This window comes from Lepidochelys olivacea, assembly GCF_965140295.1.
Source record: "Lepidochelys olivacea isolate rLepOli2 genome assembly, chromosome: 14".
NCBI classification, from domain to species: Eukaryota; Metazoa; Chordata; order Testudines; family Cheloniidae; genus Lepidochelys; species Lepidochelys olivacea.
In genome coordinates this window covers 42,507,296-42,535,293 of record NC_140424.1, presented here as the reverse complement: position 1 = coordinate 42,535,293, position 27,998 = coordinate 42,507,296, and the positions used below count along the sequence as shown (strand labels likewise).

Here is a 27,998-nt window from a genome sequence, read left to right as displayed (position 1 = left end):
GAGGAAGTGAGCTGTAGCTCACGAAAGCTTATGCTCTAATAAATTGGTTAGTCTCTAAGGTGCCACAAGTCCTCCTTTTCTTTTTGCGAATACAGACTAACACGGCTGCTACTCTGAAACCTCTCTTCTGACAGTGGCCAGTGCCAGGTGCCCCAGAGGGAATGAACAGAACAGGGAATCATCAAGTGATCCATCCCCTGTCGCTCATTCCCAGCTTCTGGCAAACAGAGCTAGGAACACCATTCCTGCCCATCCTGGCTAATAGCCACTGATGGACCTATCCTTCATTAATTTATCTAGTTCTCTTTTGATCCCTGTTATGGTCTTAGCCTTCACAACATCTTCTGGCAAGGAGTTCCACAGGTTGATTATGCATTGTGTGAAGAAATACTTCCTTTTATTTGTCTTAAACCTGCTGCCTATTCATTTCATTTGGTGACCCCCTAGTTCTTGTGTTATGAGAAGTAGTAAACAACACTTCCTTATTTACTTTCTCTACACCAGTCATGATTTTATAGACCTCAATCACATCTCCCCTTAGTCGTCTCTTTTCCAAGCTGAAAAGTCCCAGTCTTATTAATCTCTCCTCATAGGGAAGCTGTTCTGTACCCCTAATAATTTCTGTTGCCCTTTTCTGAACCTTTTCCAAATCCAACATATCTTTTTTGAGATGGGGCGACCACATCTGCACGCAGTATTCAAGACCTGGGCGTACCATGGATTTATATAGAGGCAACATGGTATTTTCTGTCCTATTATCTATCCCTTTCTTAATTATTCCCAGCATTCTGTTTGCTTTTTTGACTGCCCCTGCACATTGAGTGGATGTTTTCAGAGAACTGTCCACAATGACTCCAAGATCTCTTTCTTGAGGGGTAACAGCTAAAGATTTCCTTGAACCTTTCCTAAGGAATTGCTCTATCTCGGGGTTTTTACTGCTGCCTATCCCTGTAATATCACAACGCCTTCAGCAGGGAAACAGTGATGGGAATAAAACTCCCTAGTGGGCTTAATGGAGTCTTTTCCCTTTCTGGGGTACAGAAACTCCACATAGGGCAAGGTTCTTTTTCCGTTCAGTTCAATGGTTGCATTATGCATTTGTTTGAGGTCTTTTTGTTTTTATTTATTTGTTTAAATACCAGTGAATGTCAGTGAAGTTACAAGGACTTACACCTGTATGGTTTTAGGTATGCACAGTGGTGTGAGTAACAAGATACATATCCCCTAGGCAGTGAAGGATCATTTTTTTCTCCAATTGTGGCATCTTCAAACTACAACCAGGTTTTCTTGTTACAGCTGTTAGCTAGGGGGGAGAAGTCCCCCTAGCAACGGAGGCAGAGAACTTCTGGACTTCCCCTCTGCTGTTTACCCAGTGAGGTGGGGGACTTTCCCTTAGGAGAAATCATTTATCACGGGCCTTGCAATGGGCCCTGGAACCTGTACAAACCCATATACAAGAAGTAGGGTCGGGACCGTAAGCAGTGCCCTTGAACTCCTCGGTCCTACGTATGTGGGTGCAGTTACACAGTATATGTAGGACTGAAGGGAGGGGCGCCCTTTGGGTGTGAGGTGAGTGCTTCCGTCGCTCCAATGGGAACTCCCCTCCGCCTCCCGTAACAGCCCACTGGGAAGAGGGGGCCGCACCGCGAATTGGGAGGGAGAAGGGGGGAGCGGTGAAGTCCCCGCCTGGGATCAGGAGAGTGGAAACCTCAAGGGGGGAGGAAACACCGACGGCATCCAGCGGCAGGCGGGCCCGCCCCTCTGGCTCTCGCCCCAGAAGCGATCGCGTGGAGCGGCCCCGGCAGCAGCGCTGTGCCCGGGGATCTTCCAGCCCCAGCGGCGAGAAGGTAGGTGGGGGGCTGCGCGGGAGCGCCGGGCTGGGGCAGCCCTTTAACCAGCTGCGCCCGGGAGAGCTGAGCCGGCGCGTTAGGAGCGAAGAGCGGCCAGGGCTGCCCACGTCTCTGCGCCGCTCCCCTGCCCGGGGAGGCCTGGAGAGGGGCCGGCCGCGGGGGGCGTGTGTCCGGGGGCAGACGGGGGAACTGGCGCCAGACCGAGCTTGGCTGGCTGGATGCCGCCCCCGGCCGCGGGATCACACCCTGCTGCAGATCTGCGTGCTGAGGTCAGGGCCAGCTTGTTCAACGCAGCCAAACTCTCCAGCTGCCTCTTCTGGGAAGAGCCAAATCCATTAGCCGGGGGCGGGGGAGCCCTTTGGGAGAGGGGGAGGGTATTTTTCTGATGCCTCCCGAGTTGCTTTTTTAACGCCGGCCGCCCTTGCTACTTTATCTGCTGATCTCGAGCTGCCTCTGGTCCTCATATCCACTCCCTTAATTCCGGAAATCAATTAACACACTCCCACCAATTAAACACACCGCAGCAACCTCCCTGCCCTGAGCAGGCAGCGGACACAACCCACGGTCTCCAGCCCAGCTCAAAGCACACCACAAAAATCAACCGGGCAACATCCACTTTTATGCTTCAATTTTTTGTTAAGAACCACAGCTATAAAACTCTCCATGACATTCCCACTCAGCATTTCTAGATCCCGTTTAAAATTCGTTTGGAAGCAAATCCCAGAGGCTACGGTAAGTGAATAATATTAGGCAAAAAATCATCCCCAAACCCAAAGAAATTTATTCTAATAATCTGCGATGGGTTCCAAAAGATTTTCTTAAAAAGGGTAGCGTCACAGAATTCTTAGACATACATACTCTGCACTGTTAAACACATTCATATCAGAATGAAAATCTGACACAGATCATGCAGATAAAGAATTGCAAAATCTGTACTCGAAACAAAGCATAAAAAGAAAAAAATCAGATTGCAACATAACCTGCTCACAGAAGCTGCTATGCAACACTCATGATTCCCTCTCAGAAAAGAGAACTGAAATCATGGCAAGGTAGACTCAAAATAAAATCCTGACTATTGAAGTCAGTGGCAAAACTCACATTCACTTCAGTGGGCCCACGGTTTCACCAAGATTGCTTAATATTACTGCTAAAGCACAACAACTAACTGAAAATCATAAGCAGCAACACCTAATAGATACAAAACCATCACGAAAATATATGAGTGAAAAGAAATCTTGTAACGTTTTTAAAAAGTGTTTTCTCCCTTTCAAAATTGTTGGAGAGAGATTACAATTGGAATTAATTACAGAGAAGATTATTAAACACATTAAATCTGAATAGGTAGCTTCAAAAGTCACAAACGTTCTTAATATCTCACCATAGCCATGTCTTCTAAACAAATATTTCTTAAACCTCCAATGAAAAAGTGACAACTTTTAGCAACAGCCAAAAACCAGCAGTAAAATGTATGGCTTCAAAGTACACATTCTCAGAGGCTATTTCCCCCCCCTCCCCAAGACAATGTATTTTACACAGCCACTGCCCTAAACCAATGAGGTCTTACACCAAGGGGCAGACTCACTATCACCAACCTTGCAAATTAGAACCCCATTCCTGCAAACTCTTACACGATTAACTTTAAGCACATAAATCAGGGGTTCTCAAACTGTGGGTTATGACCCCTTGGGGGGTTGCAAGGTTATTAAGTGGGGGTTACGAGCTGTCAGCCTCCACCCCCAAACCCCGCTTTGCCTCTAGCATTTATAATAGCGTTAAATATAAAAAATGTGTTTTTAATTTGTAAGGGGAGTCGCACTCAGAGGTTTGCTGTGTGAAAGGGGTCACCAATGCAAAAGTTTGAGAACTACGGACATAAGTAATCCCATTGATTTCAGTAGAGCTAATCATGTGCTCAACTAACAAATAAAGTTTAAAAGCTTGCAGAATCAGGGCTTAGATCGCAAATGTCCTGTCAGACTGAGACACACAAGGCATTACAAATTTCGGGGAGGCAGCTACAATGCAATGTTTCTCCCAATTCACAACTAGACCCATACAACAAAATTCTATACCAGAGAAACAGGCAGACTCTCATAAGAAAATCTCAATATTTTACAATTTTTAAGCATCAACGGACATAGCAAACTGGGACCAGGTCTAGGCTTATGGAGCTTTGTTGGCACAGCTCTCTTGCCACAACAGTGCCAGCATAGCCCTCTGGTGTAGACACATGCCCACCAGCAGAAGCTGATACTTCTAGCAGTGTAATAACAACACCTCCCCAAATGAAATAAGCTAAGCCGACAGAAGTGCTTTTCTGCTGGCTTAGCTGCAATCTACTGGGGAGCTCTGTCGACAGGTCGTTCGGTGGTGGGAGGAGAGAGAATCAGACCCCTGACCAATATAGCTAGGCTGGTAAGTTTAAGTGCAGACCAGAAAGTGGTAGAAACATTTATATACTACTATCCAAAATTAAAAACATGTTTCCTCAGTGAAGTCCGACAAGAAATAGCACAGACACAAAATATTTTTAGAAATATCCAGGTGAGGAAAGATTCCAGCACATTCATTTCATAGGGTGATGCAACTATACAAGTCATTTAATAAGAACAACATTTCTGGGGAAAACCCAAAGGGAGAGAATTTAAATATTAACACTTTGGCACAGAAGAATTATTAGATCCAAGCCATTTCCATCCTGAGAATTGTCCACATCCAGCTTCCGCAGATCTGGTCTCTATCAAAAGATGTTAGTCACCAGTAACTGTTGCTGAAGGGCTGACTCTGCGTGGCATCCTATGGCTCTGCGAGCTTCAGAGCTCATTAAAAGCCATGTCCATTTTAAGCTCTATGAGGACCAGCTGAGGAGGTCAGAGGTTATATAAAGGGTCAAATTCAACAAAGGAATAAACATTTCTGGAAGTAACTGCCTCAGTTCCTTACACCTGAAACTCACACGGACAGCGAACTCTGAAGGAAAGGGAAAAGGACAGGGGTGGTATGATTATGCAGAGACAACACTTTGGAAGAACTAGTAAATAAATTATCTTTTTTTTTGAGATGGGAGTCAGAAAAGAGTATAACCCAGGTGGAAGGTGGACTAAAGACAACTAAATAAGGGTTGTGTAAGCCCATTCTCCCTAGCCTAGCATCAGAGCGGGATGCTAAATCTAAAGTAGCACTGCGCGAATGTATATGCAGAACTCCCTGCAGCTGCTTTGCAAAGCTCAAACATTCCTGGAGGTAATCCACAGATGCAGCCTTGGCCCTGGCAGAATGAGCTCTAAGATTTACAGGCAGCAGGACCTTCACCAGTGCGTGCCAGTGTGTGTGTATTTAGCAAATATGAAAGAAGACGGCATTAATCTTATTCCACAGGAAGTCTGAGACTTTCTGAAAGGCTTCGCCCTGCTTAAATTGAAATTAAGGACCCCCTTGACATCTGAAGTGTGCAGTTTAATCACTTCAGGTTGTTTATGTGGCTTGAGGGGAAAACACTTGCCATATAATAGGCTGATTTAGGTGGATTTCAGAGATGCCTTTAGAGAGAAGCTTAGGCTGAGACTGCAGAACCACCTGGACTTTGTGGAAGGCTGTCAAGGGTGGATCAGCCATTAAGAACTGCAGCATGCTCATTTGTCCTGCAGATGTTATGTTCATCAACAAAACTGACTTTAGGGACAGGTGGAATTCTCCTAAGCTGCCCAAAAAGTGCCTCCCTCAGTCTTGTTGGTACCACATTCAAATTCAACATCAGAATAGGGTCTCTGAGCAGCGGTTACGCATTAATCAGCCCTTTAATAAACCTTGATATGGTCAGATGACTAAACGGCTTCACCCCAATCCACAGAATCATAAACTGAGATGGCAGAAAAATAGAACTTTATAAAAGAGACTGACAGTCCAAATGTTTTAAGATGCAGCAAATAGTTCAAGACAAGAGGGACTGGTGCAGATTCAGGAGGCAGGTTATCGTAAGATGCTCGTGCAAAAAATCTCCTTTAGGTTTGTGCATAACACTTCATGGTAGAGGGCTTTCTAGAAAGCAAAAGGGTGTCCTGTACCCCAAAAGAGAGAGTCCAGTGACAGTTAAAGCTCCATAACCCAAGCTACCAGATGAAGCACCACTCCATTCACTATGTCAGTAGATCAGGAGATACATGACATCTCCAACAAGCATGAGACCCAATTATTATTATTTGTACTGAGATTCTGCCCAGAAGCCAGGGCCCCACTGTGCTGGGCAATGTACAGATATAACAAAGAGACAGTCCCTGCTCAAAGGAGCTTACAAGCTAAGTATAAGGTGATACAACAAATAAATGCAACGACGGGAGCAAAAGGAAATAACGTGACAATTATCAGCATAATAAGTAGTGGTCTCAGCACGCCAGCTGCCTAGGCACCATAGCAGAACATAAGAACAGCCATACTGGGTCAGACCAAAGGTCCATCCAGCCCAGTATCCTGTCTTCCGACAGTGGTCAGTGCCAGATGCATCAGAGGGAATGAACAGAACAAGGCAATTTATCAAGTGATCCATCCAGGTCATCCACAGCTTCTGGCTGTCAAAGGTTTAGGTTTCACATCCTCTGCAGTGAAGACAGATGCAAAGAATTTAACTTCTCTGTAACGGCCTTATCTTCCTTGAGTGCTCCTTTGGCACTTCGATTGTCCAGTGGTCCCCACTAATTGTTTGGCAGGCTTCCTGCTTCTGATATACTTAAAAAAAAATTCACTGTTAGTTTTTGTGTTTTTTGCTAATTACTCGTCAACTTCTTTTTTGGCCTGTGTAATTATACTTTTACACTTGACTTGCCAGAGTTTATGCTGCTTTCTATTTTTCTCAGTAGGATTTGACTTCCAATTTTTAAAGGATATCTTTTTGTTTCTAACCACCTCTTTTACTCTGTTTAGCCATGGTGGCAATTTTTGGTCCTTTTACTGTTGTTGGTTTTATTGGGGGTATACATGTTATGGGGGTATACATGTTAGTTAATCCCTCTATTATGGTGTTTTTAAATAGCTTCCATGCAGCTTGCAGGCATTTCACCCTTCTGACTATTCCTTTTAATTTCTATTTAACTAGCTTCTTCATTTTTGTGTAGTTCCCCTTTTTGAAGTTAAATGCTACTGTGATGGGCTTCTTTGGTATTTCCCCCTTCCCGCTCCCCCGGATGTTAAATTTAATTATATTATGGTTGCTATTACCAAGTAGTTCCACTATATTCATCTCTTGGACCAGATCCTGTTTTAGGATGAAATCAAGAATTGCCTCTCCTCATGTTGGTTACAAAACTAGCTGCTTCAAGAAGCAGTCATCAATGGTGTCTAGAAATTTTATCTCTGCATCCCATCTTGAGGTGACATGTACCCAGTCAGTACAGAGATAAGTGAAATCCCCCATTATTATTGGGTTTTCTGATTTTTGTAGCTTCTCTAATCTTCCTGAGCATTTCACAGTCACCATCCTGGTCAGGTGGTTGGTAGTATATTCCTATTTCTATACTCTTATTATTCAAGCATGGAATTTCTATCCATAGAGATTCAAGCTACCTTGGCAGCACAGCAAAGAAGAATTTGAAAGGGGACTACATGGTGGCTGTGTGGATTTTTATGGGAAACTCCTTCCAAGCATAAGGGGCAGCATGGGAGAATGCCTGAAGGTGCTTACTGGAAAACTTGACCAATGGGCAGTGAAGGCTGGCATCAGTGGCAGAACGGATGGGGGGAGTCAACATTTTGACAGCAAATGAGAGGTGTTAGGTAGCATGAGAACAGGCTGTAGAGAGCCTTAAAAGGGAAGACAAATTCTCTGTTTGATGCAGTGGAGAAAGGGAAGGGGTGCAAAAAGAGGGGTGATGTGGTTGAAGTGATGAGCCAGAAAAATGCAGTTTTGGTTTGAATAAATGAGGCAAGAGGGGAATTTCCAAGGCCACAAAGGAGGATCTGCAGTGGTCAAGATGTAAGGTGACGAGGTTTACTACTGTGGATGGAAAGGAAAGGTCACATGTTAGATTTACAGTGCAGGAAGAAGCAGAAAGATCTTAATGCAACGTGGATTTGAGAATCTAGAGCAGGGTGTACATCGAATATATGGCATGTAAAATGGATTTGGCTCACATGCGGTATTTATGTGACTTTTAACATACTCAGATTGTGCAGGATCTAAACTTTCATTTAAAAAAAGTTTCTAGCTAGCAGTAGGGTTGCCAATTGTGGTTGCATGTATTCCTGGAGGTTTCATCACATGACATTAATCTTTAATTAAAGATGAGTCTTTAATTCCTGGAGACTCCACGCCAATCCTGGAAGGTTTGCAACCCTAGCTAGCAGGCAGCTGTGCTAACCCTGACAACCCCTAGAACTGACATCTGAGCACTGAAGAGTCCTGCACTATACAGCACCAGAGCTACCTGATGGGAAAGTGCCAAGTGAAGGAGAAAGAGAGTCAGTGGCACCAGAATACTGATGGAATCTAGACCTCAAATGGATTTGAGGTGTCGGGATGGTATCTGAGGCCTCCAGAACTGAGGTCTGTAGAAGTGAATGATCTGATCCATCCACATCTGATCCATGACCTCCGCTGGCATAATGGTTCCTCTTCTTCCCAGGGCCTGCCTTTCTCCTCAGAATGCTTCCCCTGCCACTCAAGTTTAAGGGCAGAGAAAAGCAAACCAAGAGCTTTTGACATATTCCAACTAAACTGTTGGATTTGGAGGCTCAAGGCTGCACGTTTGCATCCCCAACAGAGCCACCAAATATGCAACATCCTCCCGAGTCCTTCCCACCAGAGGTGGGCTCATCAATGCCTGGCACTGTCTTAGCCAAGAACTAGAGTTGGGATCTTGGCAGGCCCTCTGCTCAGCACTGGAGGGGGAGCCTGTCCTGGGGCCCCACTGCTTCCTGGAGTCCTTAATGTTCAGCCCTGAGGGGGTTGCCAGCACAACAGCTCCCGGTTCATTTGTGGTACTGGAGAAAGTGTGGGTGGTAATTTTGCACCATCACTTACAGATGACTTATGTTCTTTAGTGTAGAGCCTGGATCAGAACCGGTTCCAAACTTTAGCATTGAAAGCTTTGACTAAGGAATCCAGAGGCTTCCCTTTACCTGAGGATGGGGTTTTGGCAGCTAAAGATGGCCTATCGTGGTCCTTCATGGAACCACAGCCAGAATTTGCTGTGCTCCAATGTCCAGCTCTGAAGAGCCACTTGAGATAAGGAGATCCCTGGCCTTTGGGCCTGAGAAAGCGGGAGATAAAACCTTGACAATCCTCACATTGCTCTGGAGAACAACTCTCCTTTAAACAAGCTTTTTTTGTCTTTTTAAAAGCACCCACCATAGTCTGTTAGAGTGCCATCAAGTCAGATCGATGCTGCCGCACACTTCAGCCATCTTATCATTCAGGGTGTGTTTTCACTGCACAGCTAACTCGGGCTTTTACTCACATGTTGCCCCAACCCCTGTCCCGTACGCATACCCAAAACTCTAACCTGAGTTTGGTGGTGCTTTAAACCCTCGGACTACAGGCAAAAGCCTAGGTGTTCACTTCACTGAGTCTGGTAACCCGCCTACTTTGTAGTGAGGATACAGGCTAAGCCACTCCAATGCTGATAGTCCTCCAATGGCTTCACACAATTCCTGCTGTATGCCCTGCAGGGGGGACAACTCACTGGCAAAGAATCGTAGAGCAGCTCACCTTCCTGCAGCACAAAGAAACCTGGGGTATGGCCCCAGAAGTCCTAGTGAGTCACACAAGTGAGTGCCACACCAGGACACAGTGATTTGAGTATAGCTTTCCAGTGTGGCTGATCTCAGCCAGTCTAGGCTAAACCAGGTGCGTCAGACTCCAGTGCCACTCACCTGGGTTAACTCTGCAGTGAAGACATACCTTATTATAAAATTAAAGGTACAAAGGGGCTTGAAGTCTGGTCAAACTAGACTACAGGAATAAAGAGACACCCACAGAAAGGAAATGCAGTGATAAGGACCACATCCCTGATATAATCTCATACCACAGTGCCATAAGGGTCATGAGGTTCCAAATGAGCATAATTCTGAAAGGGTTCAATCACCCGAGGACTTCTTACCCATTGGTGGGAATATGAAGAGGCATCCTCAAATAATAACAACGATTTGTAAGACACCAATATATAAATAACCCATCAGTACAAATAGGAATCTCAGTATGACAATGTTTCCACGAAGAAAAAAGAACTTCAAAACAGTAACAATCAAAACAAATAGGGATCTCAGTATGACAGAGGATGCTTTGCTTTCACAAAGAAGAGAAAACTCACCCTTCAAAGCAGTAACCACAAACTTAGACAGTATGGTGATGGGCACCATAGAAAAGCCTAAGATAGCATAAACCTTCCATCAATCTCACACTAACACAGCATTCTAGAAAATCAAACCCAACCACAGACAGACTCATTGCTGATCTCCGCTCATTAGAGGGAAGTATTCATGGCTTCAACCAGTCCTAGTTTCCCATTATGGTCCTACCTACTTATGGATAGGATATAGCAAACCTATATCTCCACCTATTAAGCAACCCCCTTTTAAATTAATGCTAAAAACAGCACCATGAGGTCCTGGTGCTGCCACAATATAAATAATAAACAACAACAGATATTTGGAACTAAACCACACCTTAGTTTGTCCCTTCTCCACGTTGGGAGACCTGCAAAAGGTCAAGAAGTGAAGTATCTGAAAACCTGGATTTATAAAGAAAACTCTTCTGCAGCCTCAGTTACAGGTACCACCTTCCAGGGAGCGTCGGTCGACTTACCATGGTAGCGTAGACATCGCTGACGTTGAGCCAGCAGAGAGAGAAATATCCACATCAGTTGAATAGAGAACTAGGGCCTGAATTGAGGTTTCAATCTGAGTGAGGAGAATTAAGATATGACAGATATGTGATCAAAAATTGCTCAGTGAGTCTGCCTCTATGTGCCTGGGGAATTTCCTGAAATGCCAGAAGCAGGAGATTAATAAACTGAACACCCAAAGCATACCTGAGACAGTCTAGGGTGGAGCTATACATATACTTATGCATTACATGTGCTTGACTTAATGTCTGAATAGTCCCATTGAGTGGGACTACTCATGTGCATAAAGTTAAGCAGGTGTTTAAATGTTTGTAGCATCTGGGGACAATGACTAAGGGTATTTTCACCTTTTCTTTCCTGCCAGATGTACTAAAGATTCCTCCCCTTGCTTACTGGGTGTATTTAAAGAGAACCCACACAGAGTTAGAGCCTGTACAGCCTAGTGTTTGCAGTGCTTACGGGACCAGCCCCTGAGTTTGTTGTGCACAAAGCACGTAACCAGCCATCTAAAGAGCATGGTGTGCTAGAGAGCTCCCTGTAGGAGTCAGCTGCAGTGCGTTATGAAATTATGTACTCATGCCCTGAGCTTTCGTCAACAGCACGGTTTTTATGAATATAAAATGTATGACATTTCTAAAAACCGAAACAGGAAGTTTTTCAGTTAAGGGGAAACTTTAAAAAACTGGACAGCATTGAACTGAAGCGTTCAGGTTCCCACAAATGGCCTTAACTTTGTTTCTGTATCTGCCCCCTACATGATCAGACTGTCCTCTAAGGCCTGGTCTTCACTAGGAAAAAAGGTGTGTTGCAGACATGTTACAACCCTAATATAGAGAGGGTGATTTATATTTTAATGTGTTAGCTGGTGGGGGTCAACCACTGGAGGGAGCATAGGTTTTACCTTGACCAGCTAACACATGTTAAAATACAAATTGCTCTGTCTGCACTAAGGTTCTAACACCTAACACATGTTAAACACACTTTTTGTTCCTCCTGAAGAGAAGGCCCAATCTACCAAGCCACTCTCTCTCCTCTTACACTTCAGTTACACAGCAAAAAGTATCCAGCCTCTTCCCCATCTCTCCCTTATAATTCCCTCACACCAGCCATGGGGAGTTTCACAGCCATTTTAACCTTTTATTATATACAAGAGGTTAGACTTTATTTTATCCTGGAAGCCTTGAATCCTGTATACACTTGTGATTCAATTACACATATCCTGCTCCATAAACTCTGGGGGATATAGCTAATAAGACCAACACCTGAAAACTGGAGACTTCTTCAGAGTCCACAGCCAGCCACTGAAGTATACAGTGCTTGTGTTCCCAGGTTTCAGAGTAACAGCCGTGTTAGTCTGTATTCGCAAAAAGAAAAGGAGTACTTGTGGCACCTTAGAGACTAACCAATTTATTTGCGCATAAGCTTTCGTGAGCTACAGCTCACTTCATCGGAAGCTCACGAAAGCTTATGCTCAAATAAATTGGTTAGTCTCTAAGGTGCCACAAGTACTCCTTTTCTTTTTGTGTTCCCAGGGACCATGACAAACTGCCAAGGCAAACAGGGATTAAGATGCCAACTAGTTCTGACAGTTGTCACCAGCATGTATCTATTTCTTTATTTAGATTTCAGATTTAAACAAGTTTCACACCAAAGAGGACCTGGGCTGAACACACATGTACAAAACACATGGATATAGGAGATATGAAGTAAAATGTGACCAAAGCAGCATTACTTCCTCCCCCACACACCACTGAAACATCAGATGTGATCAAGGCACCTTAAAATTCCCCAGTGCACTTTCCCATTAGCCACAAATCCCATCCTCGGTGCATATGAGCTTTGCAGTGTGCCAGGAAAGTCAAAAAATTCAAGCCGGGGGGACAGAAATTCCAAGGGAAAGGGCCCATGTCATGGATAGGACAGACTGGGTGATGGGGACACTGGACAGATTTCAGGGTATTTAGATGAACTTAACTCTGCATTTCCATGCTTTCCCACATTTGTTCAGATGACGCTTGATGTAGTGGGGAACCAAACTCCAAACACACACTACATCTGGGGAGGATGCCTGATGAATCTACCTCTGACAGAGAAGGACGAAGGACCTCACTCCCTGCCTACATTTGCTTACACCCCCAAATGCCCTCAAGGAGTAAAAATCACTTCAAACTCAAATCCATTGGGACCCCCTCAGACAAGGCCGGATTAATGTAGGGGCTTTAGGGGCTGCAGCCTCGGGCTAAGGGGGGCCCCGCAGGCCACATGCAGCCTGCTGCGTCTTTTCATCCGGCCCACAGCAAGTCTCTGTGCCACAGGCCGGACACCAGTCCCCGAGCCACCCCTCACCCTGGGGTGGAGCCGCAAGCGCCGGCTCGCCAATGTGCCCCAGGCAAGGGGCATTCGGGGAATCTCTGCACACTGTCCCTGTCCCCAGCGCTGGCTCCGCAGCTCCCCTTGGCTGGGTACCACAGCCAGAGGGAGCTGCGGAGGCGGCACCTGCGGGCTCGGGCAGTGTGCACCGCACAGAGCAGCCTGGCCCCTCTGCCTAGTGGCCGGACATGCTGGCCACCTCGGGGAGCAGAGCAGTGCGGAGCCAGGGCAGGCAGGAAACCTGCCTTAGCCCTGCTGCACCGCTGACCAGGAGCCGCCCAAGGTAAGCGCCTCCTGGCCGGAGCCTACACCCCGCACCCTCTCCCGCACCCCAACCCCCTACCCCACAGCCCCCTCCCGCACCCAAGCTCCCTCCCAGAGCCCATCTCCTGCTGCACCGCAACCCCGTCCCATCCCTGGCCCCACCCCACAGCTGGAGCAGCATCCCTTCCTGCACCCCAATCCCCTGCCCCTGTTCTGAGCCCACTCGAAATCTCCTGCAGCCCCACAAAATCTATTAGCCCCAGGCCCACAGGAGAGTTAATCTGGCCCTACCCTCAGAGCCCCCATTTCACACTGGTGGGGGATAGCAAATCCATCCCAACCTCTTATACACCTGTGTCCTGAGGGGCAGCCCCCACACACTTGGTTGAGACCCTTTCACAGCCCATATTTTGCACTGTCCCACATTGCTTTGCACTTTTTCAAACTGAGACTGTATCACAACTGGTTATGAAATGAACTGACTCATTCTGGCTTCTCGCCTGAAGTGAGTTAGGACAGCTCACTGTGACTCTCACTCAGTACTTTCTCTGATGGTTTTTAAGGTTAATCCCTTTATGGGGGTGTATTACAAAGACCGGGGCAAGGATGCACCTGCAGAGTTTAGATAAGAGAAGAACCGAGGTTTAGGAAGCAGAGTATTACCGAGCCAGGGAGTTGCAGGCGGGATCCAGATGAGATTTGCTGGGCCAGGGGCGCCGCAGCAGGAGCGGATACAAAGGTGGTAACTGCCTCACTACCTGGAAGTGGAGCTGCCCGTGTCTGGTCGTGGGAGAAGAGGAATTGGGGGGGCTTAGAGACCCCCCTTCCTCCTCCTGCACTAATCCTGGGGGGGTTCTGGGGGGGTGCACCTCCCCCCTTTTATAGGGGCAGCTGTGCTGGGACAGCCCTAATCCTCCCCTCTTCCTGCACTAATCCTGGGGCGGTTCTGGGGGGGGTGCACCTCCCCCCTTTTATAGGGGCAGCTGTGCTGGGGCACCCCTAATCCTCCCCTCTTCCTGCACTAATCCTGGGGGGGGGTCTGGGGAGGGCGCACCTCTATTTCGGGGGGGAACCCTCGATCCCCCCCACACTGATGAGGGGCGGCCTGGGGGTTTCAGCCCCGCTCTCGGAGCGAAGGCCGGGGGGGGGGCGAGGGCCCCGCAGATGAAAAGGGGGGGAGGGGAGGGGGCTATGAGGCGCTCGTGTTCCGGGCAGGACGCCTGGGTCCCCCCGCTCCTGCTCTGGGGGCGGCTCCACCTTGGCCGGGGGGGGGGGGGTGCTGCGTGAACCATCACAGACCCGAAGGAAGATTCCCAGGCCCGGCCGACGCCAATACCAAAATGGCGGCGGCGGCTGCGGCGAACGTCCTACGGGGAGGCGAAGGGGACAGAATACAGAAGCCGAAGCGGCGCCTGAGCGCGCCGCCCGGCCCTGCGGCTGCGCACTGAGTTCAATGAGGGGGGGCGGGGCCGTGTGGAGGGGGGAGATGGGAGTGGCGGGAGCAGGCCGGGCAGAAGGGCGGGGCTCGGCTGCATGGAGGGGGGCTGGGAGCATGGAGAGGGGCTGGGTGGCATAGGGGGGCTGGGCTGCATGGGGTGGCCGGGTGACATGGAGGAATCATAGAATATCAGAGATGGAAGGGACCTCAGGAGATCATCTAGTCCAACCCCCTGCTCAAAGCAGGACCAATCCCCAATTTTTGCCCCAGATCCCTAAATGCCCCCCTCAAGGATTGAACTCACAACCCTGGGGAGAGACAGTCTCACCAACCCCAAGCGTCCAAAAATCCCGCGTCATCACGAGACTGGCATAAAAATAATGAATGACTTTTTGAAAAGTAATCCATGCGGGTCCTTTTTCTAGCCGGTAGCTGCACTCGCATCACGGCCTCGAGTTTTTCTCACCGAGGGCGAGGGCTAGACGCTCTGAGGGTGTTTTTCGGTTTGTTTGTTTTTTCATGAAAGCTGAGATAACCCCCACATGCCAGTAGCTGGGGCACGAAGGAAAACACCCAGATTCCTGCCCTGCTGCTGGCAGAACACATGGCCATGGTCAGGCAGCGGGAAAGCTGTGACCGCTGCCTAGCCCACTGTTCATAACTATCTCATTGGTACCTTGTGCTTCCCCTATTGCCCCTTGCCCTGGATTTAGGGTACGTCTACACTGCAGCTGGGAGGTGTGATTGCAGAGTGGGTAGACGTACCGAGCTAGAATACCAGAGCTCGCTCCAGTAACAATAGCCACGGACACAGCCATGGCGGCGTGGGCTGAACAAGCTGTCGGTCTCCTGCGTATGTTGCTAACTCATGTTGCTAACTCGTGCCTCTGTCCGTGCTCCCGCGGTGACGTGCAGCTGTTGTTACTCCAGCTCGCTTTGATCTAGCTGCATCAAAGATGATTCAGATACATCTACAATCTCAACTCCTGATTGCAGCATGGGCAGACCCTTTGATTGTGCCCTCCTTCAGGCAGGGACTGTCTCTGTGTTATAGGTTTGTATTGTACCTGGCACAAGGGGCCCTACCTCTGTGTGCCACTGTAATACAAACGGTAAATGATGGGGACTGAACTTTTAGTATTTGTTGCATGCTTTACTGTTAGAGTGACCATATTTCCTGAAGTAAAAATGGAACGGCCTGGGGCTCGCCTGAGCTGCCCCGCAAACCCCCTCCGCCCCCCACAAGGCTAGCCAGAGCCACCCCCGCCACCCGGGGCTGGGGCTGACTCCCTATCCCACCCCAAGCTCCGTGCCCCATGCTGCCCACGGCTGGGTCTGACACCTCCCCCCCCCCCCCGCCAGAATTCTGTGCTGCCCAGGGCTGAGGCTACTCCTCCCTGTCCCCCGAGCTCTGTGCCCCATGCTGCCCGATCCCCATGCCGCCCAAGCCCCGTGCCGCCCGCAGCTGGGACTGAGCACCCACGTCCCATGCTGTCCACGGCTGGGGCTGACCCCTCCCCCGTGAGATCTGCATTGCTCAGGGCTGGGGCTGATCCCACCCCTGAGCTTCGTGCCCCGTGCCACCTGTGACTGACCCCCCCGAGCTCCATGCCAACCGTGGCTGTGGCTGACCTCCCACTGCCCAGCACCTCGCCTCCCCCCGTTTCTCCATGCCCCCCCTAGGGGGGCACACCCATCTTTTCTGGTAAACTGGGCATTTGTTCGTTTGTGCTTGCCAACTGATCAGTTGGGAACAGCAAACAGCACAAATGCCCGTTTTTGTCAAAAAAGTCGGGTTGGCCAGGACAGGGCTTCGAACGAGGACTATCCTGGCCACAACAGGACGTATGGTCACCCTACTCATTGCCTCATTCAGTATCCTTCAGTGAGAAAATATCCTCACCTTTAGGCCCACTGCTACTTCTGCCCTTTTTAAAGTCTAAACCTAAGAGCATCCACTCAGGAGTTTGCACAGGTTAACTAAATGGGTTTAAATTCGCCCCTCTGGTTGTACTGATGCAACTTGCACCTATAGAAAAGCCCTTTCTCTCTCTCTTCCCTCTGTCTCTCCTCCCTTCTTCTCTCTGTGTTTCCTTCCCTGCAACAATTTCCACCCTCTTCCCCACCGTCCTCTGCTAAAATGATCAGTGATTACATAGTTAATGTTGACACTTCAATGTCAGTATTGGGCTTTAGAGCTGACACGCCAATGAGATTAAATGGGATATGGGGAGCTCACAAGTCCTCCTCAAGTCATAGTTTGAGGCTCTTTGCTGACGTTCAGGCAGATAACAGTGAACTGATTTACCCTTGTGTCACCGTTGGAAGGTTTTCGTCCCAACCATAAGGCCTAGACATTTTACTTTTTTCTTAATGAAAGATGAGGTTCTGGGCTATTCACCCCTTCTTGTCAACTGTTGGGAATGGGCCACATCCACCCTGATTGAATTAGCCTCGTTAGCACTCACCCCCTGCTTGGTAAGGCAATTCCCATCTTTTCATGTGCTGTACATTTACACCTGCCTACTGTATTTTTCACTCCATGCACCTGATGAAGTGGGTTATAGCCCATGAAAGCTTATGCCCAAATAAATTTGTTAGTCTCTGAGGTGCCACAAAGACTCCTTTACCTGGGCTATCTGAATACTGCAAGGCACATAAATACATCAGAGAGGCCGGATGTTTGACACTTCTGTCCTAAAGTACCCTTGGATTAAGGATGCTATTTAAGTGTAAGATTTATTCTACTGCTAAAAGTTTTGGGTGTTTGTTTTGATCAGCAAAGCACCGAATGACAAATGTCACTAATCCTTCCAGTGTCCTCTATCTGTGATTTCAGAACCATGAGCAAGCTTTGGAGGTGAGGAGATCGGAGGCTGGAATCTCTACAGCTCTCTGGACTCTGCTACCTCCAGCTCAGACACGGTTATAGTGAGAGAGAGAGAGCCCGGCACATGCAGCAGTGTCCATAGCTCGTGTGCCTTGCAGAGAGAGGACGGACACGGAGATCGTTCTGCGGGGAAACTCCAAATGGAAGAGCGTCTTAATGGCAATGAAAATGCAGAGGGAGGAGGAGAGAATTCTATTCAGCAGCACCAGCAGCTGATGGAGCCTCTTAATTGTCATGGACACCTGGACGGAGGAGACAAACCAGGTAACTTAGGGCTTGTCTGCACAGAGAAATTTACCAGTATAATTATACCATTGTAGTTATACCAGTATAACTCCCTGTGTGGACACTCCTATTCTGGAATAAATGTATCTCCATGGGGAGCTACCCCGGTATAACCGTAGTGGTTTAATATTATTGGCATGGCCTGTACCAGTAAATTCTCCCATGGAGACAAGCGCCCTTAACCCTCACTCTCTAGGAAATGCTTAGCGGGAGAGACAGAGACTAAGGGCTTGGCCACATGGGAAAATTATCCCCATATAAGCTAAGATGTGACTTTAAACGGATATACCTACCCCAGTACAACCCCCATGTGGACTCTCTTATTCTGGTCTGTGCATGTGCAATTCTCTAGTCCAGTGGTTCTCAACCTATTACCATTGTGGGCCGCATCCCATACGACCTGTGTGGCCCTGAGGATGTCACGTGGGCCGCAGCTCTGTGCTGGCTGGGCCACAGCTCAAGAACCACTTGTCTGGTCAGTGTGTGTTCGATTCCTGGTGTGGTTGGCAAAGATGGGGTTATCACCTGTAGAAAAAGCTTATGGTACCTTGATACCTATATAAATGTGTTCACACTAGGGGGGGGCTGTACTGGCGTCATTAAAGGAATACAAATTTTTGTGCAGTTAATGCCTTAGTTCCCAAGAGAATCAGTGTTCTGTACCTTATCCTGGATCTCTGATAATAGAACGGATCCCTACATTATTGTTTATATTACCACAGCACCTAGAGGTCCTGCTGAGATCAGGACCCCTGCTGGAAGGCTGTGCCTTGTTCTGGTATTGGCCATTGCCCAGCATGGACCTGAAGTATTTTCTGTGGTTTAGACACAGAGACCTGGGAGTCAACTCTTCAGAAATCTAGGGCCTTGCTCCGGTGCTGTGGGTTGAGAGTAGGGAATGTGCTTCCCTAGAGAAACTGTGGGGACTTGTGGTTAAGGCACTGGATTAAAACTAAGGAGAATTGGGTTCAATTCCTCGCTCTGACTTCCTTTGTGACCTTGGGCAAGTCACTTAATCTTTCTATGCCTCAGTTCCTCAACTGTAGAATGGGGAAAGTAAACCTTCCTTTATGTGTCTTGTCTATTTAGATTGTAAGCCCTTTAGGGCAGGGACTGTCTCTCCCTGTGTGTCTGTGCAGGGCTTGGCTCAATGGGGCCCTGATCTCAGCTGGAGTCTGTAGATGTTACTGGAAATCAACCACTGCAGTGTACTTGCAGCCGTGTGGGTCCCAGGACATTACAGAGACAAGGCAGGGGAGGTGATGTATTTTATTGGACCACCTTCTGTTGCTGAGAGAGACACGCTTTTGAGTTTACACAGAATTAAAGAAGAGATCTGTGTAGCTTGAATGCTGTCTCTTTCACCAACAGAAATGGGTCCAATAAAAGCTATTACCTCACACATCTTGTCTCACTGGAAATCAAATAATTTCTGTTATTATTTAGATAACACTGCTTCCCCAAAGTGCACTAATTGTTTTTCTCTCCCTATTTTAGGATATTCATGTAACCGCAAGTTCAAGAAACGTGCTCTCGTAGCTGGAGTCCTCTTAGTTTTGATCGTTATCATCATTGTTCTGGCTGGTGAGTTCCCAGCCCTCAGTCTCTGCACTTCCTGTTTCGCCTTGGAGGGATCACAGTCACACATTCACACCTCCTCAGCCTCCAACTTCCACTCCTTGGCCCTCTGACTACTTCATCACTGGCCCTTTAAATCAGCTCTCTCCTGTCACCCAGGGGTGACCATCCCTGTGCCTCTACTGCAATGAAAGGATTGCATTTCGAGCACCCCCGGGAATGCAGGAAGTCAGCACCTATGGTAGAGGGGGCCAGAGATTTGCCATAGACAGTGTCTGGAATCGCTGTGACAATCAGTAACATGAAATGGCATCTAGGTGTCACAGGGGAACTGGTCCCTTTAAGGGGAGATGGGGCCAGCCCCACCGCTGCGCTAGTTAATTAGTTGCTTCCTAGCCTGAGGGAGGGGGACTAAGGAGGGTCAAGTGAGAGCTTAATCACCTGGGTCTTATAAAGGGACTGAGAGCTAGACCCACAGGGAACAGGCAGGCTCCCTTGGAAGGTCTTGAGCAAGGGTCTGTAAGGAAAAGGGCTAGGAACTGGGTGTAGAGGGTGAGCTGATGGGAAGTTCAGGGGGACATCTTTGTTTGTTTGGGACTTCTTAATTTGGACCCTTGGTAACCTGGAAGGGGATATGTTTGTTGTGGACTTGAATGGAGGATGAAGCCACATCTGCAGCACAAAGCAGTGGCTGGGAAGCTGAGGAGACCAACCTTGGAGAGGGAAACTGAGGCCCAGAGCGGCAGCTGCACTATCCTTGGACAAGAGGGGGCATTATGCGTCAGCCACACACCAGGGACAGTAGGTTTTAATGCCGTGCCACTGTATCAAAGCATGACTGATCATCACAGCCTTTTTCAAACTCTTCCTTTTTCACTCTGTAACATGTGACTCTCAGGCCTGATTTATACTTGGAAATAGTACCAGTATAACAGTGTCAGGGGTGTGATTTATTCCTGACACGATTACGTCGGTATTACCTCTCGTGTGGACACAGTTATAGTGTGAGAAAGGTGCCTTACACCAATATAGCGTATTCCCCTTTCCCATACAGGAATAGCTATGCTGCTGTGGGCACTTTTATACTGGCATAACCACATCCACACTAGGGGGTGAGATGGCTTAATTTCTATCAGGATCACTAAAGCAATCCAACTTTCTAGTGTAGACAAGGCCTCTGTCTCATGTGGAGGTAGAATGTGCTGGAACAACTTCTACTGGGGGCACTGAGAGCCATTGAACCAATCTGTAGACCCTGGATATGATGATGGAAACCACTTCAAGCCAGGGGGTGCAGCAGCCCCCCTAGTTCCAGCACCTGTGGTGCACTGAGCTGGGTTCAAACCTGGGGCTGGAAGCTTTTCTGCTGTTCTTGCTGCGTTTTAAACCAAGAGCGATATTGCCTTGATGGCCCGCGTCTTGGGGGAGCGTGTCACCTGTGCAGTAGGATGCAGGAATTGGAGATGTTCCGTCCTTTCAGGGAAATGCGAGTGTAACTCATTCACCTGCCCTCCTAGGAAGTAATGCAAAGAACCGAAACAGACTCCTCAAAATATGAGTCCCCAGCCCCCTACTGCCTAAATCGCTCCTGTGATCTGCAGCCCTGGGGATGGGCTCATCGCCCCCTCTGCACATTCGTGTCTGTTCCCAGCCGACTCCACAGCGCGGGGCGGGGGGGGGGGATCATGGGAGAATCAAGGGAGGGGGAGGGCCAAAGTTGCCCTCTCAGCATTGCCTCCGAGTCTGTGACAGAAGAGGGACGTCCGTCCCGGCTGGGAACTGGCTCTGAGTGGCACCTCCCCACTGCCCATGTCACCAGCCTCCCCTGGCAGAGGCTGGGCCATTCCCTGGGGCTTTGCTGGTGTGGGGTGCCTGGGGCTAGGGCAGAGGTACCAGCCCTGACTCCCACAGCACTCCCAGAGCAGCTCCCCTGCATCTACAGCTAGGGGACCGTGACCCCTGCCTGGAGACTAGGGGGATGATGGTGTCTCCCAGACTACGTATCCCCTCTCCTCCTGAGGCCCAAGATTTCCTATTCCATGCTGAGAGTTTGACTGTGATTTGGGGTCATTTCTCATGCCCCTTTTTGTCCCTCAGATCCTCCGGTTGGTTTAATGAAGGGCTCTAGTTCTGAGAACATTTATTGCCCCTTACCCCCCTCCTATACAGAGAGGGAGAGAATCTCTGACCCTGTTTGACTTTCTCATTTTCAGTGGTAGCATCTAACCCACCGTCCGCTGGTCCTGATCCTCCGGCTGCTGCTCGCTGCTGCCTGGACGGCTGGGTCGGGTTCGGAGGGAAATGCTATTATTTCTCTGAGGCCGAAGGGAACTGGAACAACAGCCAGAGGAACTGCTCCTCCTCCAGTGCCTCCTTGGCTGCGATTGACACCCAGCAGGAAATGGTGAGAGAGAGACCCTTTCAGACTTTAGAGCAGTGGTCCCCAAGCTTTTGAGGGTTGTGCCCCCCCCATCATTCCTCCCCCAGAGGTGGAGGTTCCTGGAGGTGGATCTAATCGCCCCCATGCTGCTGGGAGCCCCCCAGCCCGAGGCTCCAAGCTGCTAGTCCGGGCTGGGCTCGGGAGGGACAGGACTTGCTCTTCCCCGGCACAGCTGCTTGCAGGCGGGAGTTGGGGGGAGATCTGACCGACCTCTGGGTACCTCCGGAGCTGCTGCCCAGCCCTGGAGCTTCCTGCAGCTGGGGGAGGTACCCGGAGGTGGGTCTGATCTCCCCTGAGAGCAGCTGTGCAAGGGAAGTGTAAGTCCTGTCCCACCCCATCCCAGGGACTAGCAACTGGAGTCGGGGGCACAGTAGGAGCCCCTAGCTAGGATGCCCCCAGCCCTGCACTTCACCCCCCCACACCCCCCGCATAGGTAGATTTCAAGGAGGAGGTCTGATTTCATGGTCCATGACGCGTTTTTCACGGCCGTGAATTTGGTAAGGCCCCAGCCGTAACCTTAACAAGGGCGACTTTGCTGTCGCTGGCAGCTAGAACAGCTCTGCAGACTGCACTAGGCCCCATCGGCAGCACAGAGAGACTCAAATGCAGATTGTGACAGGATGGGAGGGATAGTTCAGTGGTTTGAGCATCGGCCTGCTAAACCCAGGGTTGTGAGTTCAATCCTTGCAGGGACCATTTAGGGATCTGGGGCAAAAATTGGGGGATTGGTCCTGCTTTGAGCAGGGGGTTGGACTAGATGACCTCCTGAGGCCCTTCCGACTCTGATATTTTATGATGAATATCTTCCTCTTTTGGAAAGGCTTTCATTAAGCGCCATAAAGACCTCTCTGAGCACTGGATCGGCCTCCGGAGGGAACCGGGTCAGTCCTGGAAATGGACCAATGGCACCGAATTCAATCACTGGTGAGTTGTCTTTCTTGTCAATGGGGGGCCCTATCAGGGAAGTTGGCTTAGCTACAGATGTGACGAGTTAGCTGCCTCCCAGCTGATAGGGCTGAGACCAGGGATCACAAGAGAGGATCAGGTGACTTGCAAGCTTAGATCAAAGGTCAGCAAGCTGCTCCGCTGAGAGCTGCAGGGAGCAGGTAGGTGCTTGCTGGAAGCAGAGCCCGGTTTAGTTCTTTGCTTTATGTTGAACTGTTTTGAGTAGTAAAACATATCCCTGAGGAAATGGACAGAACTGCTGTTGTAACTTGAAAGGATACTTCTGAGACAAGTCTTAATAGCTCAGCTGATTACAGCTGGACTTAACCCAACCCTACTAAGGCTGTTTTCAACGTCCACACACAACTGTTTTGTTGCTGACCATTTTAACAGAAGCATCAAGCCAGCATACTTTCCGCATCGCCACTGGATGAAGTCCCAGATCCTGGGGCAGATAGTTGCTATCACGGATTGCTGGCGTTGTGAAAGAAAAATTCAACCCCCTCCCTCAAATTTAGTCTTCTCCTTCATGTCCCCAAAATGGGGAGAGACAAAAGTGATGCATCCCCTTCCCAGTGACCAACATTTCAATTGCTTGGGTCCCCAAACTCAGTATTTTCCTAGATAAGAAAAGCCCCAGCTCTTCCTAACCTAGCTGCTTAAACTTCCCAGTTCTCCTTGACAACTTCTGTGATGCAATTGTGTTTGGAACTTTGCACCAAAATTTTGCATCACAGTGAAATTAAAAATCGGAGAGCAGCGTTTAATGTGAACCATAACAAGGGGCTGTTAGACGAACTGGACTGTACAAAAGTGAAAGGGGACAGTGCTACATAATTTAGAGGCCCTTGCCGCTTGCTTTCTGTCTGCTGCGCTGCACAGAATACGAAGCCTTGACTTTAATTCTGTGCTGCTTGCAATGCAGGTTCGCAGTCAGAGCGCACGGCGAGTGTGCGTATCTGAATGATGAAGCCGTCACCTCTTCCTGGTGCGACACGGTGCGATACTGGATCTGCAGCAAGCCTGTGGGACTTATGCCGAGAGGGCAGAACGGAGCGCAAGGGCAATTGGAGACGTCAGAGCTCAGCTGAAGTGCTACTGTATGCACAGGGACGCCCGCACACCCGCCCCGACTTTTCTACTCAACCTAATTGTATCAATTTAGATCGAACTCGATACATTTTTTTAAAATGCACCTTATGTTTTTAAGGCAGCAGAGGGGTGGGGGCGCTAGCAACCTGCTGTATCTTGTTTCTATGCAAGTGAAGGTGGGCCAGATCCTCTCGGCATCTGCTTGTTCCTCAGTGATACCAAGATTTTGGCAAATTCTGAAGCACCAGGGAGACGCTCAACTCCATATCCTTGCCGTCTGTCAGAGGGAAAACAGTTGTATTGGGGATTCTCTGTACCTAGGTCCAGCTCATAGGCACCAACTCCGTGGGTGCTCTGGGGCTGAAGCATCCACGGGGGAAAAAAACAGGGGACACTCAGCACCCGCCACCCACAGTGGCTGGCCGGCTCCCTGGCTGGCTGCGGATCAGCTGTTCTGGAACCCGTGGGGCTGGCTGTGGATCAGCGAGCGGGAGGCACTCAGGGGAGGGGTGGAGAGGAGCGAGTGGCAGGTGGGACCTCAGGGCAGGGGGTGGGAAGAGGTGGAGCAAAGGTGGAGCAGGGGCGAAGCCCCCACTGGAAAAAAAACAAAAGTCGGTGCCTGTGATCCAGCTGCTGGCACTCTGCACTTAAAATCCATCAATGTGACGAAAGAGAAGTCGCTGCTGTTTGTCCTTCAGAGGGTACAATCATTATATTTGACAGTGCCACACTATGAGTAGGGCCCTACCAAATTCACGGTCCATTTTGGTCAATTTCACAGCATAGGATTTTAAAAATTTTAAATGTTATGATTTCAGCTATTTAAAGGAGCTGTGTGTGGGGGGGAGGGGTTGCAAGGTTATTGTAGGGGGGGGTTGCAGTACCGCTACCCTTACTTCTATGCTGCTGCCCGCAGAGCTGGGTCCTCAGTCAGCAGCCGCCGCTCTCCGACCACCCAGCTCTGAAGGCAGCAGCGCAGAAGTAAGGGTGGCAATACCGCGACCCCCCCCAAAATAACCTTGCAACCCCCCTGCAAACCCCAATTTGAGAAGCGCTGGTCTCCCCTGTGAAATCTGTATAATATAGGGTAAAAGCACACAAAAGAGCATATTTTACAGGGGGAGACCAGATTTCATGGTCCGTGACACATTTTTCATGGCCGTGACTTTGGTAGGGCCCTACCTATGGCAGGCGCTGTCCTTGGCCTGAGGAACTTACAACCCAAGCCGATGAAACAGGTAGGGACGAGATACAAAGCGAGCATGATGATGGTTAGGCACAGGTCGTAAGTTCCAATGAAACCAGTGTGTGTGGATCCAAAGTCCATCTGCAAGGTTCTTTGAAATTGGCTTTTATTTCTGTATAATTTTGATGCATATTTTTCCTCTTACAGAAAAATGTTGACAGGTTTTGGAGGGGTGGCCGTGTTCGTCTGCATCAGCAAAAACAACGAGGCGTCCTTGTGGCACCTTAGAGACTAACACATTTATTTGGGCAGATGCTTTTGTGGGCTGGAACCCACTTCATCAGATGTATTTTTAAAAAAACATTTTTTAAAAAACCATTATGCTCTCATCTGTTTGGTTTTGTCTGGTTTTCTCTCTCCTCTAGTTTCTGGGTTTCTTTCTTTCTTTTTTTTTTTCCCTTGCATTCTTCCCTCCACCACAGTCTCTGTCTTCCTTGGGTCAGAGCTGGGGTGGGGTGAAGGCTGTGCAGCTCATCTCAGTGTATTGAGGCTGTGCTAAACCTGGGGATTCCTCTTTTCATTCATTGCTCTCCTTACCAATGCACACATCCAGACTGGCTATCAGTAAAATTAATGATCTTGCATTTAATTACAGGTTTCAGAGTAGCAGCCGTGTTAGTCTGTATTCGCAAAAATAACTCCTTTTCTTTTTGCATTTAATTAGCACCCTTACTCTCCCTAAAGATCCCAAGCACCTTAGAAACAAACGAAAGACCTAGCTCACTGTGTTGTGCAGAGATGTAGTCACAGACCACTCAAGTGGAGTGGAACGTAACAGCAGCTATGCCAGCAACATGAGTCAGCAGCTTTGGAAAAGCCAGAAAGGCCTGTGTCCCGCAGATACTTTCACTCAACGTTGAATGAGTGAGACAGGACCTTGGAGCTGGATCTTGGAGCTAGCCAGGAGAACAAGGCTAACATTCCTGCTCCTAGGAAAAAGGACTTTATATGGTATGAAGCCATTAGTTCAACAGCCCACAGACAGGCATCTCATGCTAGCACACCATACAGCTGTTTTATCATCATATTACTGGAAAAACAATATGAAGCTACTGAGAATCATGGAAACAAAAATGGTCAGATCAGCTTAAGGCTGAATCTGGACTGGAATTTTCCTGGGAAACGTGGAGTGATTTGAACATGGGGTCGCTGATTGACAACCTAACTATATAGGGGGTTTTCACAATCCCGGAAGTCTTCGAAGCCGGGCTTTTCAAAGGTCCCTGAGCCAGTGATCTTGCCCAAATAATTTAATTCCCTTGGGTGCCTCTGCAAAGGGCTCGGGCTCACCTGGTATCCCAAATACAAAAGGCAGGAGGGCGGTGAGACCAAGGGCTGGATGATGACCTCCTGAGGTCTTGTCCAACCCTAATTGTCTATGATTCTACATGGGGTGGCCGCTTGTCACGTCCCATCGGGCACACGCTGCTCTGTAGGGGAGTATTGGCAATAACAGGCCATTCATGAGGCCCTTGGCTTTGCACCCCGGGCTGGCCCAAGGACACTGGTGACCTGTCTGAACATGGGCTCTTGCCCTGAGCGATCTGGAACTGGCGGTGACGGTCCATAGGAGGTTTCAGAGTAATAGCCGTGTTAGTCTGTCTTCGTAAAAAGAAAAGGAGTACTTATGGCACCTTAGAGACTAACCAATTTATTTGAGCATGAGCTTTCGTGAGCTACAGCTGGCCTGGCTCCTGCGGGTGCCAGGCTGGACGGCCGGGGGGGGTTGTCAGGAGCAGGGCAGGGTCTGCGTGAGCGCGGCCAGCCCCGCGGTGAGAGGCAGGAGCCCTGCCCTGCCGTGACTCGTGCGGCCGCCTGGCGTCCCCGCGCTGCACAGCGCCCGGGGCGGGCGAGGCCCCTGGTCAACAGCCGGGGCCGGGCTGCAGCCGAGCCGGGTGGAGAGCGCGGGCTGCAGACGGAGCTCGGTAAAGCCGGGTCGAGGGCCGGGCGCCGCAGCGGGTCCGGGGGCGAGGCGGGGTGCGCAGCTCAGCGGGCCCAGGGCGGCTCTGGGCTCGCTGCAGCCGGCCCGGTCGGCCCCCCTCCAGCGGGCTCAGCGGGGCGGGTGCGGGCAGCAGCTGCCCCCCCATCAGCCAGGCCACTGCAGCGGGGGTGCATAGCTGCAGCCCGCGGGATCTGCCCGGCCCCCAGCCAGCTCCGGGAGAGGGGTGATCCGTGTCTGTGCGGGGGAGTATATGGGGGGGGATTGGCTGCTTCCTGTGCAGGGCTCTGGGTGTGTGACGGTGGATTTGATTTATATCCTGTTCTAATTCATGATTTAAATCACTAGTCAGGAAGGCTCGATTTAATCATGGATTTCTACCTAAAAGTGTACTTGTGGCGCCTTAGAGACTAACCAATTTATTTGAGCATGAGCTTTCGTGAGCTACAGCTCACTCCATCGGATGCATACCTAAAAGTGCATTCTTGTTGGTTTTTTATAACCTTAATACATATTCTTCATAACTCAGAGATCGATGTAGGTTTCATTTTTAGAAGGTACACACTGTACATTTTTAAAGTGATTTATTTTGGAAACTTTTCAGATTAGTTTTACTATCAGGCAGTGAATGATTGTTTGGTTATTTCATTTACCAAAGGTAACTGAAGCCGATAGTTATGAAGTCATTGGGAGGTGAACTATCGCCAGTTCAACAGGTTAATTAATCATTGGTTTCAGAGTAGCAGCCGTGTCAGTCTGTATTCGCAAAAAGAAAAGGAGGACTTGTGGCACCTTAGAGACTAACCAATTTATTTGAGCATGAGCTT

General features: G+C 49.1%; 2 protein-coding genes across 8 annotated transcripts in view; one reads left to right on the top strand and one right to left on the bottom strand.

The window, feature by feature from the left end:
• The window catches only part of LOC311530754 (C-type lectin domain family 2 member A-like), a 44,167-nt gene extending 29,742 nt beyond the window's left edge, over positions 1–14,425 (bottom strand). Inside the window, exon 1 of one of the 5 annotated variants that reach the window (XM_084647630.1) lies at positions 13,982–14,425. The gene's annotated coding sequence lies outside the window, so the exon portion shown is untranslated. The remainder of the gene's footprint in view (positions 1–13,981) is intronic. The other 4 variants (XM_084647628.1, XM_084647623.1, XM_084647631.1 and 1 more) reach the window with 4 other exon arrangements.
• Positions 1,419–25,534, top strand: LOC311530760 (C-type lectin domain family 2 member B-like). 3 transcript variants are annotated; one of them, XM_084647637.1, is made up of 6 exons: positions 1,419–1,569; positions 17,596–17,910; positions 19,429–19,515; positions 21,723–21,913; positions 22,770–22,873; positions 23,820–25,534. In XM_084647637.1, exons 2-6 carry the CDS (start codon positions 17,787–17,789, stop codon positions 23,983–23,985), a joined length of 672 nt encoding a protein of 223 aa, XP_084503763.1. In that variant the 5' UTR covers positions 1,419–1,569; positions 17,596–17,786; the 3' UTR covers positions 23,986–25,534. The 3 variants fall into 3 exon arrangements, with proteins under 3 accessions (XP_084503763.1, XP_084503762.1, XP_084503764.1); XM_084647636.1 differs by lacking the exon at positions 1,419–1,569 and adding an exon at positions 1,610–1,847; XM_084647638.1 differs by lacking the exon at positions 1,419–1,569 and adding an exon at positions 17,207–17,488.
• Positions 25,535–27,998: the final 2,464 nt, after the last annotated feature.